General features: G+C 40.8%; 2 protein-coding genes across 6 annotated transcripts in view; both read left to right on the top strand.

Annotated features, from left to right (window-relative positions):
* The window catches only part of slc4a2b (solute carrier family 4 member 2b), a 47,798-nt gene extending 41,311 nt beyond the window's left edge, over positions 1-6,487 (top strand). For 4 of the 5 annotated variants that reach the window (XM_005448997.4, XM_005448998.4, XM_005448999.4 and 1 more), the window contains 11 exons: positions 14-230; positions 324-530; positions 643-791; positions 902-1,096; positions 1,498-1,725; positions 1,831-1,920; positions 2,030-2,196; positions 3,200-3,453; positions 3,545-3,714; positions 4,152-4,325; positions 4,465-4,545. In XM_005448997.4, coding sequence (XP_005449054.1) covers positions 14-230; positions 324-530; positions 643-791; positions 902-1,096; positions 1,498-1,725; positions 1,831-1,920; positions 2,030-2,196; positions 3,200-3,453; positions 3,545-3,714; positions 4,152-4,325; positions 4,465-4,545 — 1,932 coding nt within the window. Of the gene's footprint in view, positions 1-13; positions 231-323; positions 531-642; positions 792-901; positions 1,097-1,497; positions 1,726-1,830; positions 1,921-2,029; positions 2,197-3,199; positions 3,454-3,544; positions 3,715-4,151; positions 4,326-4,464 lie in introns of all 5 variants that reach the window. The other variant, XM_005448996.4, reaches the window with a different exon arrangement.
* Positions 6,488-11,154: 4,667 nt separating this feature from the next.
* On the top strand, positions 11,155-12,422 carry LOC100692049 (uncharacterized). Its single transcript, XM_003439252.5, has 4 exons — positions 11,155-11,406; positions 11,593-11,697; positions 11,798-11,899; positions 12,024-12,422. Exons 1-4 carry the CDS (start codon positions 11,209-11,211, stop codon positions 12,111-12,113), a joined length of 495 nt encoding a protein of 164 aa, XP_003439300.1. The 5' UTR covers positions 11,155-11,208; the 3' UTR covers positions 12,114-12,422.
* Positions 12,423-13,543: the final 1,121 nt, after the last annotated feature.

Here is a 13,543-nt window from a genome sequence, read left to right as displayed (position 1 = left end):
CACCATCTTCCAGCAATTCCACGAGGCGGCCTACCTGGCAGATGACAGGCAGGACCTGCTGAACGCCATCAACAGCTTCTTGGACTGTAGCATCGTGCTGCCGCCTTCAGAGGTGGGAGGTGACGAGCTGCTGCGCTCCGTCGCCCGCTTTCAGAGGGAGATGCTGCGGAAGAGGGAGGAACTGGAGGTCAAACTATTGGCCAAAGAGCCTAAAAGCCTTGAAGAAAAAGGTAAGTGTTTCTGTTTCAATTAGGAATTTCATTCGATTTGATTTTACGTGCCTTCTCATGGGTTTTAACGTAAAGCTCTGTGTCGTCACTCAGAGGCACTCCTCGAACCATTGAAAAAGTCAGACGACCCCTTAGAGCGTACTGGACGGCCTTTCGGTGGGCTGATACGAGATGTGCGGCGGCGTTACCCAAAGTATGTCAGCGACTTCAAGGATGCCCTGAACAGCCAGTGCATGGCCGCGGTTATCTTCATCTACTTCGCTGCCCTCTCTCCGGCCATAACGTTTGGAGGTCTGCTGGGTGAGTGTGTGAGGGAACTGAGAGTGTATTCACACCTCATATCTCAAATCCTCTCCGTGTTTTGGTAATAGTGGCCTCTTGATTAACCTTTTAACCCCGGGTCTGCCTCCAGGTGAGAAGACAAACGGCCTGATCGGCGTCTCTGAGCTGATTGTGTCGACATCAGTGCAGGGGGTGATCTTCTGTCTGCTCGGGGCTCAGCCACTGCTGGTTGTGGGCTTCTCTGGACCTCTGCTGGTCTTTGAAGAAGCCTTTTACAGTGTAAGTTGCATAAAAAACATATGAAGTTAATTTCAAAAATGTTAAAAATGCTGGTGACTTACTAAAAAGGCAAAAAAATATAACTGTGCTTCATGTCTCTGTGCTCACAGTTCTGCACATCAAACGACATCGAGTACCTGACGGGCCGCGTCTGGATCGGCTTTTGGCTCATCATCATCGTGGTCACCATGGTGGCCTTTGAAGGCAGCTTCCTGGTGCGCTTCGTCTCCCGCTTCACCCAGGAAATCTTCTCCTTCCTCATCTCCCTCATCTTCATCTGCGAGACCTTCATCAAGCTTGGCAGGGTACACCTGAGATGTGAAAAGCTCCTGATTAGACAAAGTTTTTGTTGGCACGCTGTGTGTTTGCGCCGCTGACGCTAAGCAGAGCAGACTAATCTCTGGACAGCGTTCAGAAGTCGGGGTCGAAATGAGAGTGTTTTTCTAACAAGCACACCTGAAATCTTTTCTGATTGATGGAGCCTGAATCCTAAATGGATTCAGAGTTTTAATTATCCTCCAGACTTTTTGATTTTTGGAAGATCGGCTATTTTTAGAGTTTTATGGCAAAGACTTAAAAGGCATTTTGCTACGAGCTAATCTCATTTCAAAGAAAGAGTGGTTGCGATATCTGTTAATCCGTCTAAGAAAAGTAATCACAGTGTGTTTGCGTGAGCACCTTTTTATAATATGAAACCTCTGTGCAGATTTTCAAGGAGCACCCGCTGAAACGCTGTTCCCTCAACAACGGCACCGATGCAGACGCCTTGGCGGAAAACGTCACCCTCATGATGAACAACAGCAGCCAGCCGGCAACAGTGAAGGTCAGCGGGGAACCGAACACGGCGCTGCTCTCTTTGGTTCTCATGGCGGGGACGTTTTTTATCGCTTTCTACCTGCGCAAATTCAAGAACAGCGCCTTCTTCCCTGGAAGGGTGAGGAGCTGAAATCTGTATTTGAGATCTGCAGCAAATATTTGATCTTGTTTGATGTGACACATTTAGCAGTCTTCTTTAAACCGTGCCGTCTGTGGTGTTTAGTTCCGCAGGATTATTGGAGACTTTGGGGTACCGATCGCCATTCTCATCATGGTTCTGGTGGATTACTCCATAGAAGACACATACACACAGGTGAGACTCAGTGGACTGTGCAGTGTGTTTATCATGCAAAATATTGGAAAAATAAGGAACTTCCTTATCTCAGAGGTTGATCGGAATTTGTCTCGGGTCTTCCTTACAGAAACTGAGCGTCCCCAGTGGATTTTCAGTGACGAATCCCGACAAGCGCGGCTGGTTCATCAGTCCTCTCGGGTCAAATGGGGAATTCCCCATCTGGATGATGTTTGCCTGCTGCTTGCCTGCTCTGCTGGTTTTCATCCTTATCTTCATGGAGACTCAGATCACCACGTAAGTTTTGCTGGAGCTGCATCACACAGGCAGATGTTTGAAGAGTCGTTGCCGTACATTCATACGCTGCTCAAAAACTCCAAAAGGAAAACGTTTTTTTTTCCCATGTACACTATCAAGTCAAAGGGATATTGATCTGGTCAGTGCAGTAGCAGAGGGGGTTGTTAATCGGTTTCAGCTGCTTTGATGGTTAATGAAATTAACAACAGGTGCACTATAGGGGCAACAACAGAGAGAGACAAAAGTTGTGGTGTACAGTACCGTGCACAAGTTTAAACTTCTAAGCACCCCTCATTTATTTGTTTTTCTTCCAAGGAGCCAGACTTTCTTATCATTTTTGGTCTTGACCAAGATTTCTGGAGGTGTTTCATTGGACATTGGCTGCTTTTACCACTCATGTCCAGTCCACTCCATGTGCCTGACCATTTTCAGAGGAATATTTTGTTTGTTTGTTTATTTAAATTGCTCAACACTGACCTCATGAATCATTCAAGCGTAAAATAAACTCCTAACTCAAGGGATGAACCACTGTTGTATCTACACATAACCAAAAACTTAGCAAAGAACCAGTTTGAAATTATATCTTTAGGGATTTTGTTACTAGCAGCCTGTCACAAAAACACACAATTAGTTCTGATTCCTTTAGTTGAATCTATGAAACTAACAGGGTCGTTTGCAAAACTATTAGCCAAAAGTCTTGACATGGTGTGCAGTGTCCTTAAAAAAGTTGAGGAAACTGGGCAAGTGGAGGAAAAAAGGAGTAAGTTTACCCAGAGTGAAGAATAAAGGTGGTCGTACCAAAGATTGAACTTTCCAGCTATTTCCCAGTTTCAACCAATCAGATGTTTAAGCTATTTTCTAAAGGATGTGTTTAGTGTTTTAGCTGCTGTAACGTATCAAAACGCACATAAACAAGCACACACAAAAAAAATGCTGTACCTCATCATAGCTGATTAATCTGAAATGTGTTTCTTACGTTTGGCTCTGTCCGGGCTTCCTGCAGGCTGATAGTCAGTAAAAAGGAGCGCATGCTTGTCAAAGGTTCTGGTTTCCATCTGGACCTGCTTCTGATCGTGGTGCTGGGCGGCACCTCAGCTCTGTTCGGCCTCCCGTGGATGGCCGCTGCGACCGTTCGCTCGGTGACCCACGTCAACGCCCTCACCGTCATGAGTAAGGCCGTCGCTCCCGGAGACAAACCTCGCATCCAGGAGGTGAAGGAGCAGCGGGTCACCGGGCTTCTGGTTGCAATCTTAGTTGGTGAGTTCCAGACTCTAAGTTATCGTCTTTTCTTTCCCCCCGTGGCTCTTTCCTATGTGAACTTTCACCCTTTAACGCTCTCCTCCGTCAGGCCTGTCGATCGTGATCGGCGACCTGCTGCGTCAGATCCCCCTCGCTGTGCTCTTCGGGATCTTCCTCTACATGGGCGTGATGTCGCTCAACGGTATCCAGCTAACGGAGCGGATGATGCTTCTGCTCATGCCACCAAAGTATCACCCTGACCACACCTACGTACGCAAGGTGAGAGGAACATGAAAACACACATTTACAGCCAAAGTAAAGGAACAGAAGAGATGTGAGGATGGAGATACTCTGCTGTAGCAGCAACAAACAGAAAAAGAAGTTTCAGCATTTTTGAGGTCTGTCACAAAAAAAGCTTTAAAAGATGTTATTGCACACTTAAAAACGCCTCAGTTCCCTCAGAGCGGTTTCCAGCTAGGGGAGAAAGAGTTTTAGTAATTTTTCCTGGTAAATATTGTGGATTTATTTCACATCTTGAAAATGTCTTGAGGAGTCTAACTTTATCTATTATAGCCCACACAACCTCTAAACGTTTATTTAAACCCCTAAAATAGTTTGCAAAGATTATACGTATCCACATTTAGGAATATTTTTGAGTGCTCCCTGCAGAAACTGTTGTCCTTGTCAGCTATGTGAGCGATCTCTGCATCCTTTAGGTCCGCACGCTGCGCATGCATCTCTTCACCTGCATCCAGCTGGTGTGTTTGGCGGTGCTGTGGTCCGTTATGTCGACGGCGGCGTCTCTGGCTTTCCCCTTCGTCCTCATCCTCACAGTCCCCGTCAAGATGTTCGTTCTGCGACGAGTCTTCACTGTCAGAGAAATGGCATGCGTAAGTTAACCACAGGGGGGCATCAGATCAAAATTTCATTCATTTTTAAAAAATAAAACAAAATTGAGATAAAATAGTCGTTAAATGAATCACGGAGTTAGTTCAGGTTACTGATTCTGACTTCTTGTCCTTCTTTTAGCTGGATGCTGACGACGCAGAGCCAAAGTTTGACGAGCGCGAGTGTCACGACGAGTACTCGGAGATGCAAATGCCGGTGTGATCCGCAGCGAGCCCTCGTATCGTCATATCACACTGAAAATCTGTCAGTTATCAGCAGTTAGAGTTCTGGGACGGCGTCCTTCAAGCGATGTCCCTCTTCATCATCATCATCATCAAGACATTGAAATGCAGTATGTCAAAGGTTGCTTTGGCTTTTAACTTTTCACTATTTAAGAAGCTTTTCTGCTGCTTTAATAAACAGTTTGTGTCTCAAATAATGGAAAAGCAGCTGGAAACTCTTTGCTTAGTTTATTTGTTTTTATTTTAAACATTTCAGGGGACAAGAGATACCAAATCAAATGACTTTATCTCGAGCTCGGAGTTAAACATGTTAACAGTAGATAGACGTGTACGATTGATTGATTTTTAGCCCTGAAAGTTGCTCTGATTCACATTGAATATGTGGAAGATATATGGGATACATTCCTTTATGCTATATGAGTTATTGCTATTCTTTTCTTCACATTTTAAGATCACCAAGCGCCTTACGAAGGAAATATAAAGGTATTAAGATTTTTTTTTTCTTTATTTTGTCTTATTTTAGACAGCTGATCACTTTACCCGAAAGCTTGTAGCACTTTTAACATACCAAAATCTGAACAATGACTGTATTTCATGTAATCAGTGTTGCTTTAGTTTGCTTCTTAAATGATCTGTGAGTGATTTTTAGCTTGTCCTACTTTAACTATTTGTTTTTTGCAGAAAATGCAGCATTTTAAATGGTAGCTCGGTTTATATTTCACCTGCAGTGAGTGAAGATCACCAGCAGGGGGAGATCTTGTGGGACTGTTATGACGTTCCATAAGAAAAAAAGAAAACTGTACAAAAAATGCAATTTCTCTCTACACTAATGCCATCATATCACATTTCTCATCGTGCAAACACTTTTTTAAAATGGAAAATGACACTGTGGCTTATTAAGTGTACTTTATAATGTCTCCATACACACTTACACACACCAGTACACGTGTAGGGCACTAATGTAGTTTGTTCTGAGGTCTCGTTTCTCGTGTGGTCGGTTAACGGTGGTTTCTTTGTGCCAAATGTCTCGTGTAAATAGTTTTGTGGTCAGAACAATAAGCTGCACTTCAGTCACGTTAGATCTCCTCTAACTTGAAGGATTTTCAGCCTAATTTTAAACATTTTCACAGCAGGACATTCCTCGTTTTTAATATGTCACTCGCAATCGTGTCAGCCTGGTCGACAAAATTTCCAAACAACCTGTTTAGACAATCTCAGTATTCATGCATTGCTGAGAGGGAAGGCTTTTACAAAATATATATATATGTAGGTTTCTTTTTGATTTTCTCATGTTGCATCAGTGTGACATGGATTGGTTAAAGCTTTGACTGTGTCAAATAGTTTAAATATTCAGCCCCTGTTACTCTCACCTACGTGTTTCAAGCACTACTTTTCCCTCCAGACGGGCCAGTTTCACTGTTGCTGTGATCTTGTTGCCTTTTTCATGCCACAGTCTCACAAAATCTGAAGTGCCTGTGGGACCATGAAGTGATCGGTGTCTCCTGTGTTTGTAAGGATGGCACACGTTACAGTAGTTTGCACATTTGAGACATGCATAAATCAAAAATCTGTTATTTATCTGTTTATAATCTGTGGAGTAATTGCTGCTTTAGAAGCCTTAATCGGGTTATGTCACACAATATTTTTTCTTCTGTATGCACATGTTCAGCTGCAGCACGCCCACGGCAGTGAAGGCGATATTTATGAGAGGTTGGATTTGAGTGTCAGTTTTGTGTCTGCTTCTTGTGCCTGTGATTGGAGTGAAGGCAGTCTGTATATGTCAAACTCTGTAAAAGTATGCTGTTGATTAAAAGTATGTGGATTCATTTCAGAAGCAATAAAGTCTTCAGGCTATTGCTGATGTTCCCGTGTACAATAATGGTTCAAATATTGATGATGAATAAAAGTTCTTTTCTATTGTTTGTCTGTTTTGCTGTCTTTATGTAAAACACCTTGGAGGAAGGAGAAAAGGTAGATGTACAGAAGACGTATTCAGTCCCAACTGCACATACAAGGAACTGGGCTCTTCACTTTACACTCAGTGTACGTAACAGAGTAGACAACGGACAATACTGACAAAATGACACACTAAGTAACAACAGGTATAGCACATTAAAGTGATTCAGTGGAGTGTCATGCAGGTGCCACAGCTATGATGGTCACCCATCACGTCTTGCTGCTGCTCTCCTTTCCACTGCTTTTCCACTGAAAGGTAGAGGAAGTCCCAGAGCAGCCATACCACCAAACAGAAATTATGCAAGCTGAAGCAATCTTCTCTTAATGATCTGGTATTTGACTAAAAAAGTCGTAAAATTAACATCCAAGAGTTTTTAAAATAGCCAAAAAAAGAGTTTGGCAATGAATGTGCAAACAAATATCAAGACGGAGTGTGCAAGAACACAATCTGACTCACATATTGGTCTATGATATGCTGTGAAGCATGAAGAGACCATGAGTGTGTGCATGCATTCAATTTACTATTACATGGACAGTATGTTGAAGAGTGTGGACAGGTGCACAGGTCTCACTCCTAATGTTGGCCACATATTAAAAGTGAGGGGCCAGCAATGTGTGTGAGCAGAGGGTTCAGAGGTCCAAGAAACTTTCTATCAGCTATAAAATCTGTAAAACCAGAAACCTGAAGGGAAGCCAGTGAGCAAAAAGTGTGAAGTGATATGAAAGTATTCCTGAAGCTTTAGTTTCAGTTTTAGTTAAAAAACCTGCACTTGGTGTGATCTTTATGTGCTGGTAGTGCAGCGTTACCAAAACTGAAGAGGTGGTTGGATCATATTTTTATTTATTAAAGCTGCAATTCCAAAAATCTGGAAAATCACGGCACTGGAAATTACCATCATGATTTCACTCTGATTGACTGTGTGCCTTTTTGGGCCTTTTCTAGTTCTTATTCTGATTTAAAAAGATCACGTGGTTTTGCTCAGGGGTGTCAAACTCCAGGCCTCAAGGGCCGGTGTCCTGCACGTTTTAGATGTGTCCTTGATCCAACACAGCTGATTTAAATGCCAAATGACCTCCTCAACATGTCTTGAAGTTCTCCAGAGGCCTGGTAATGAACTAATCATGTGATTCAGGTGTGTTGACCCAGGGTGAGATCTAAAACCTGCAGGACACCGGCCCTCGAGGCCTGGAGTTGCCCACCTGTGGTCTAGGTGTTTTCCAGCTCAGGGCTTGTTGAGTGGACAGTATGACGCTTAAGAAAACAGTACAGCCTTTTAGCACATCTGATTCATGGCAGCTGACTTTATTTGCTGTGCAAAAACGTTTCTCCCCTCATAGAGCACTTAACAGGTGGCTAGGGGATTGAGCAGATCATCTGCTAGCTGGAAGTTGGTAGTTTGGTCCCTGGCTGTTCCAGTCTGCAAGCCTAATTCTTACTGGGCAAGATGCTGAATCCCACTTTGCTTTCCAATGCGTTCAGCGTGAATGTGTGTGAATGTTAAACAGAATGCATTTGGGTAGAAATATGTGGTGTATGAATGAGACATGACGTATAAAACACTTTGAGTGCTCAAGTATAGTAGAAAAGCCCTGTTTACCATAGTAACTTGGGACAGGCTTGTAACTGAACTCACTGGAGCCTGAAAGGGGGTGTACATGTAGGAAGAGGTGTTTGGGATGTTTAGAAACTTGAAGCAAAGTTAAATATTTGAGGGGAGAAACGAAAAGCAGTGTTAGTGAGTGACAGATGAAGGAGTCGGATATATTACAACAGGGGCGTCAAGCTCTTTGTACTGTAGTTCAAAGGCCACATACAGCTCCGCTTAGAGCGACCAGGTCCCAACAAAATAGATGTGCTTAGTTTTTTTGTGTGGGACACATCACCAATGTGAATTTCAGTTATTGCTTAACCGTCAGAGGCATCCACAGACACACTGTAGTTTGAACAAGACACAGAGGATATATGAGTATATAGTGCTGATTCATTTTCTCAATAATAGTTTCATCATATTCAAAAAAAAATCTGCAAAGCTTGTATGTTTTTGGTGAGCTGGATGAGTCTAGAGATGTGGGACGGAGGAGAAAGAATAAAGATGCAAGTCCCACTTAAGGAGGGACATCGTCACCCTACCACAAGACTTACAGATGTTTAATGTAAAATGCCCAAATTAAGACCCGTGATGTGTTTTTAAATCCTTTATATTACATTTTTATGACTGTTACGTTGCTTCACATTTACATGGATTACATGGATGGAGCATCGCCACACACTCAGCTGTTCCATCCATCTTTTCTCTTCCACTTATACTTATGTATAGTTTGCTTTAATAAATCTCTAGCTTAGATGATGATAAACTGAATTTTTATCATGTGTTTACAAACAAACAATGGAAAGTTTATAATCTTTTCTAAGACATATTTTCAAATTATAACCAGTAACAAAAAATAAACTATTAATGCATAGTTTGGTTTCAGAATTAATTTGCATGATGCTTTATTTACACTGATGTTAAGGGCTTTGTGTTTATAATATGATCCAGAATATTTGAGCACATTTAGTGGAAAGAGACAAATTATACTTGCACATAATTTTTATTTTGGATACAGAAATAACAAAGCATGCAAAAGCTGGATCTTTTCTTCCTGAGTCATTTTAATTGGTTACTGTCCAAAATAATAAATCACTGGGTTAAAGTAAGCGAGTAAACCTCTGATTCTGTTTCATGTGTTTCCAGGGATGTCCCACTGCCATTCAAACACATTTAGACTCTGACATGTTCCTGTGTTTTAAAGGGACTTTTTATATTTACACAGAGAATTTAACTAAAACTTTAACCACCAGGGGGCAACATTTTATCAGTTGCGTGATCCCGTTTAACTTTGTCATCTTTTCTTTTTAGCCTAAAAATGTGTTGAAAGCTTACACAGGCCCACTGCATCATCTAGTGGTACAAATGGAAATTGCATGAAAGTTGCAGCCCAGGCCTCCTTTAATTTTAATTAGGATCTTTACAATATAATACACAGATGTGTAGGTGAAATTTCACCAGACTTTAAGATCTCAAAACTATGGTGAACCTATTAACTAGTAAAATTCCTTTATCTGGTCACTGAGCCATACAAAAAAGCTGCGGCTGCCATGAGACAAATATCTGTTTTTGCATCAATTCACATCTTTGCATATGGAGGTTTTGCAGGCATGTGACCACTAACCATGTGACATTAACCTATTTGTCATTTTGGAAGTGTTACAATCATGGTGACAATGTAAGACGTAAGTCACATAGGCCCAACGACCAGTCTGCACTATGGTCTAAATGTCTAACCCCCGACTGGTCGGTAAAAATTTCCTTGCAGTTTACTGCGATTGCCCATTGTTTCAATGGAAGATGATGACTTGTCTATGCTGAAAAATTGCTGAAGAATAATTATTATGCACATAGGAGTTTTAACATGAAAACACAGTGGATAGTTACAACAACATATGGTTAAAAAGGCTGGGACTGAATAGCTGAGGGATGCTGGTGACTAACCTGTCCACTGGGTTGCAGAGGTAGAAGTATCAGGTTTTGACACAGACAGCATCTTCTCTGTCTTCACTCATGAGCTCAGCAGCCAACAAAGACAAGCAGCTAGAATCTGCAGGAGTGAAATGGTGCAATGATGATAACATCGAGCAGAATCTGCAGGGAAAGTTTCCAGGTCTGAATCTGGCCGTCTTTGAGCAGTTTATCAGCGAGCAGGATATTTTTACACATTTAGTATTTTTAAATGTTATACTCCACTTTTTAATTGTACGGTTCTTAAAGTATGTTTTCAATTAATTTCAGTTCCTGACTTGATCTGAAATTTTAATAGACAGGGACTGAAGCTGAGCTTTTTTTTTTTACCTATGATGTGAGGAAATTAAAACACTAATTTCCACAGACTGTATATAAAGGATGGATGTATGCTTGCTGCTCTGAAATCGGTACCTAAAACCTACATTCTTTTTAATTGCAACTGGGGGGTGACTGCTATGGCACCATAAAGACTTTCACTGGCTTTTAAAAATGGCTGTTTGGATCCACTGAGCTCAATAGAAACCTTCCCAATGAGTTTGCAACTTCACTCACTTTTTCTAAAATGCTCAGGCCGAAACCTTTGAAAATGGGCAAACAAACCAGTAATATCACAGTGGTAAGTCAATCCTTTATTTACAGTCGGTGGTCAGTTCAGCTAATATTTACGATTAACATTTAAAATTATGCAAAGAATTATTTTGTTTTTTTTACATTATTTATAGTACAAAACTATACAGTTGTTAAATAAAATGAGGACCAAGAATTGAACCCTGTGGAGCGCCAATAGATTTCTCTTCAGTAAAATAATGTAAATCAGTTTAGTATGTGTCCTCTTTGTTACTTTATCAATCCAACTTTATTTTGTGACTTTCTACATGAATTTCAGTACTACTTTATTATCATTCGCTGATAGAAAACTACTTTTTAGATTTCAAAAATCTTTCTTCTAAAATAAAGAAGTTGGGAGGATGCAGATATCTTGTCTGGATCAACACTGAGGCATAATCAAAACAGAAACGCCTGTTTTTCTCTCTTGTAAAGGGAGGGCAGGGTGTTCCTCTGTCTTTGAGTAAACAGTACAGAAGGGGGTGGTCTGTTGCTCTTTCCACATCACCCTCACTCTTATGGCCACAAGGAGAACGATGGCTGCTCTGTTAGTTTGGCTGTTCAGTGTTGGAGCTTTCTTCTTGTCCTTGAATGCACAGGAACTCCCTGAAATGTATAGGAAAGGAGTAGATCTGGCCTTAGCGAATCTCCACTCTCTCCCTGGAATCCAAGATCATTATGTCTTCTTAAGAAGTGTCTCGAAGTCGGACTATGAGGTACCGAACAGCACATCCAGTTTTATTGCTCAGTTTTTATCATTTGTTTTGTAAGACCTGGTTATTATTTAATGGTTTATGGTGTATTTGGATTAAAATCATCAGGAAATGTGCTATAAGCAACGAAGAATATGATGCTTTTATGAACTAAAACTCATCTGGGTTGCTTTGCTTCTTTCTTCTCAGATGGGTTTTGATGTAAGCTTCTTCTATCACCACTTCTACCTTAAGCCCACCACTTGTGAAAAAGGGACCGTTGACTCCTCAGCATGTGAGCCTAGAAACGACAGAGTAAGTTTTTGGCAAGTTACTCGGCTCAGGACTGTGGAATGCAAGGATAATGGCCTGCCCTAACTTGTCTGTGGTGTTTTGCTCTTGTGCATTCATGCAGCCGCTGATGGACTGTGCAGTCTGCTACAAAATGTACAGAGGAGAAATCGAACCAGAGCCCAAACCGTATATTCACTGCCTCCGTAAACCGGCCATCACACAAGTCAGTATCTCCTGCTTTACCTTTAATACAGTCTCTCCCAAAGTTCAAACAGTGGCCTGTCATAAATGATGAAACCGCACTGCAATGATAAACATGTTTATCTTTACTTGGTTATGAATGGCAGGCAAAGACAGCAAGCAGACTGGAGCACTGCAAGAAACTGGGATACAGCAGCGGGTCAACAGTTCTTCTGGGATCAAGAGGCACTAAGTGAAAGTTATGTTACAAAACATGCAACATTTAGTATCTTTGTTTCTGAAAATATCTAAAAAACTACAATCAGACGGGTAAATTCTTGTCAGTCTGCACTTAACCGCTCTGTAGTTTGGTAGATGTACGCATGATGTTTGCATCTTGTCTTTTGAAATGTTATTAAACCATTATTATATATTTTATTATTCACTCTGAGAGGCATTTATCACGTGAAGAACATATGTCATTCAAATGCAACCTTCCTAGCTCCCTTGCTACGTAAATGTATGCATTTTTTAAATATTCTAATAAACTTTGAATCCAAATCTTTTATCTGCTTTACTTCTGTCCAGTTATTTTTAACCCTCTGAAAATGGGGGAACTGTGTATAAAAATGGGTGTAATTCATAAACAGGTAATATAAAACTTTTATCAGATCCTCTGAATTAACGCTAGAAGTCTGTTCTTTGATCACATCTTACTTTTTAATTTTTAAAACCCACTGTGATGGTAACAACAGGCAAAACTATAAATATAAATAAATACATAAATAAATTCTTCTATATCACAACATGTGAGTGAGGATTATTTCACTTTTTATTCCACTCTATTGATCTGATGATGTGTATTTAATCTTATAAACACAACTGTACAACTAATCATCATTTTTTATGTTAAAGTTTTGCATTAAAAACAGAGGATATCTGTAAGTTAACTGATTAAACCAGTGCTTCTCAACCTTTTTTAGCCCACGAGGCTTTGAAAGTGGGGCCTCTTGTCACATGGTGTCATTTGTGGCCAAGAAAAGTTACTGGATAAAACTAATCTAAGCCCCACAAAATCTTTACAAACTTCTGTTACTTCTCTCCTTTACTATGTTATTATGAAGCATCTTTAGGAACTCTGATCTATAAAGTATATAAAACTGGCTCAGGTACAACAGTGACCAATGACATTTTTCTGTAATACCTGTGCATTTACCTTTTCTTTGATTTAAGTAGAATGAAATTTTTCTTTGCTGTAATAAATCTTTGATTGTTTTTGCCACCAGTGTAACCACAGTGTGTTACATGGATCAACACGTATTGAAGCAGCAATAAGGCCTCTGTGTGACTAACAAATCTTCATGAGTTGTGGTTTCATTGAAATGAAGTTGTTACATAAGCATCCTCAGGTGTTATGTAACGCCATCCCTGCAGAGAATGTTTCTGCTCCAAGAGCATAAAAGCTGAAGATGATAGTCTGTTTTAAATGTATCATTAGATTGTCAATGAGCTTATCCACAGCTTTAATCACACTATAGATCTTGTTCTGGATAAGTTAGCTATTGTAATACCAAATTCCTATTATGACATAGAGCATGTTTTCCATCTGAAAGTTTTAATCTGTGGCCTCCTGGGTATTACCGGAAACTGGGGGATAACCAGTAAACAGTGAATGCAGCTGGTCTGT

Source organism: Oreochromis niloticus, linkage group LG9 (assembly GCF_001858045.2).
Source record: "Oreochromis niloticus isolate F11D_XX linkage group LG9, O_niloticus_UMD_NMBU, whole genome shotgun sequence".
NCBI lineage: Eukaryota > Metazoa > Chordata > Actinopteri > Cichliformes > Cichlidae > Oreochromis > Oreochromis niloticus.
This window is presented reverse-complemented; position numbering and strand designations above follow the sequence as displayed.

What these genes read in the sequence shown, in the direction of transcription:
- LOC100692049 (XM_003439252.5), top strand. Translation starts at nt 11,209, where the DNA reads ATGGCCACAAGGAGAACGATGGCTGCTCTGTTAGTTTGGCTGTTCAGT. An exon ending in GTGAGCCTAGAAACGACAGA is followed by an intron (nt 11,698 to 11,797) that starts GTAAGTTTTTGG and finishes GCATTCATGCAG; the next exon opens with CCGCTGATGGACTGTGCAGT. An exon ending in GTAAACCGGCCATCACACAA is followed by an intron (nt 11,900 to 12,023) that starts GTCAGTATCTCC and finishes TATGAATGGCAG; the next exon opens with GCAAAGACAGCAAGCAGACT.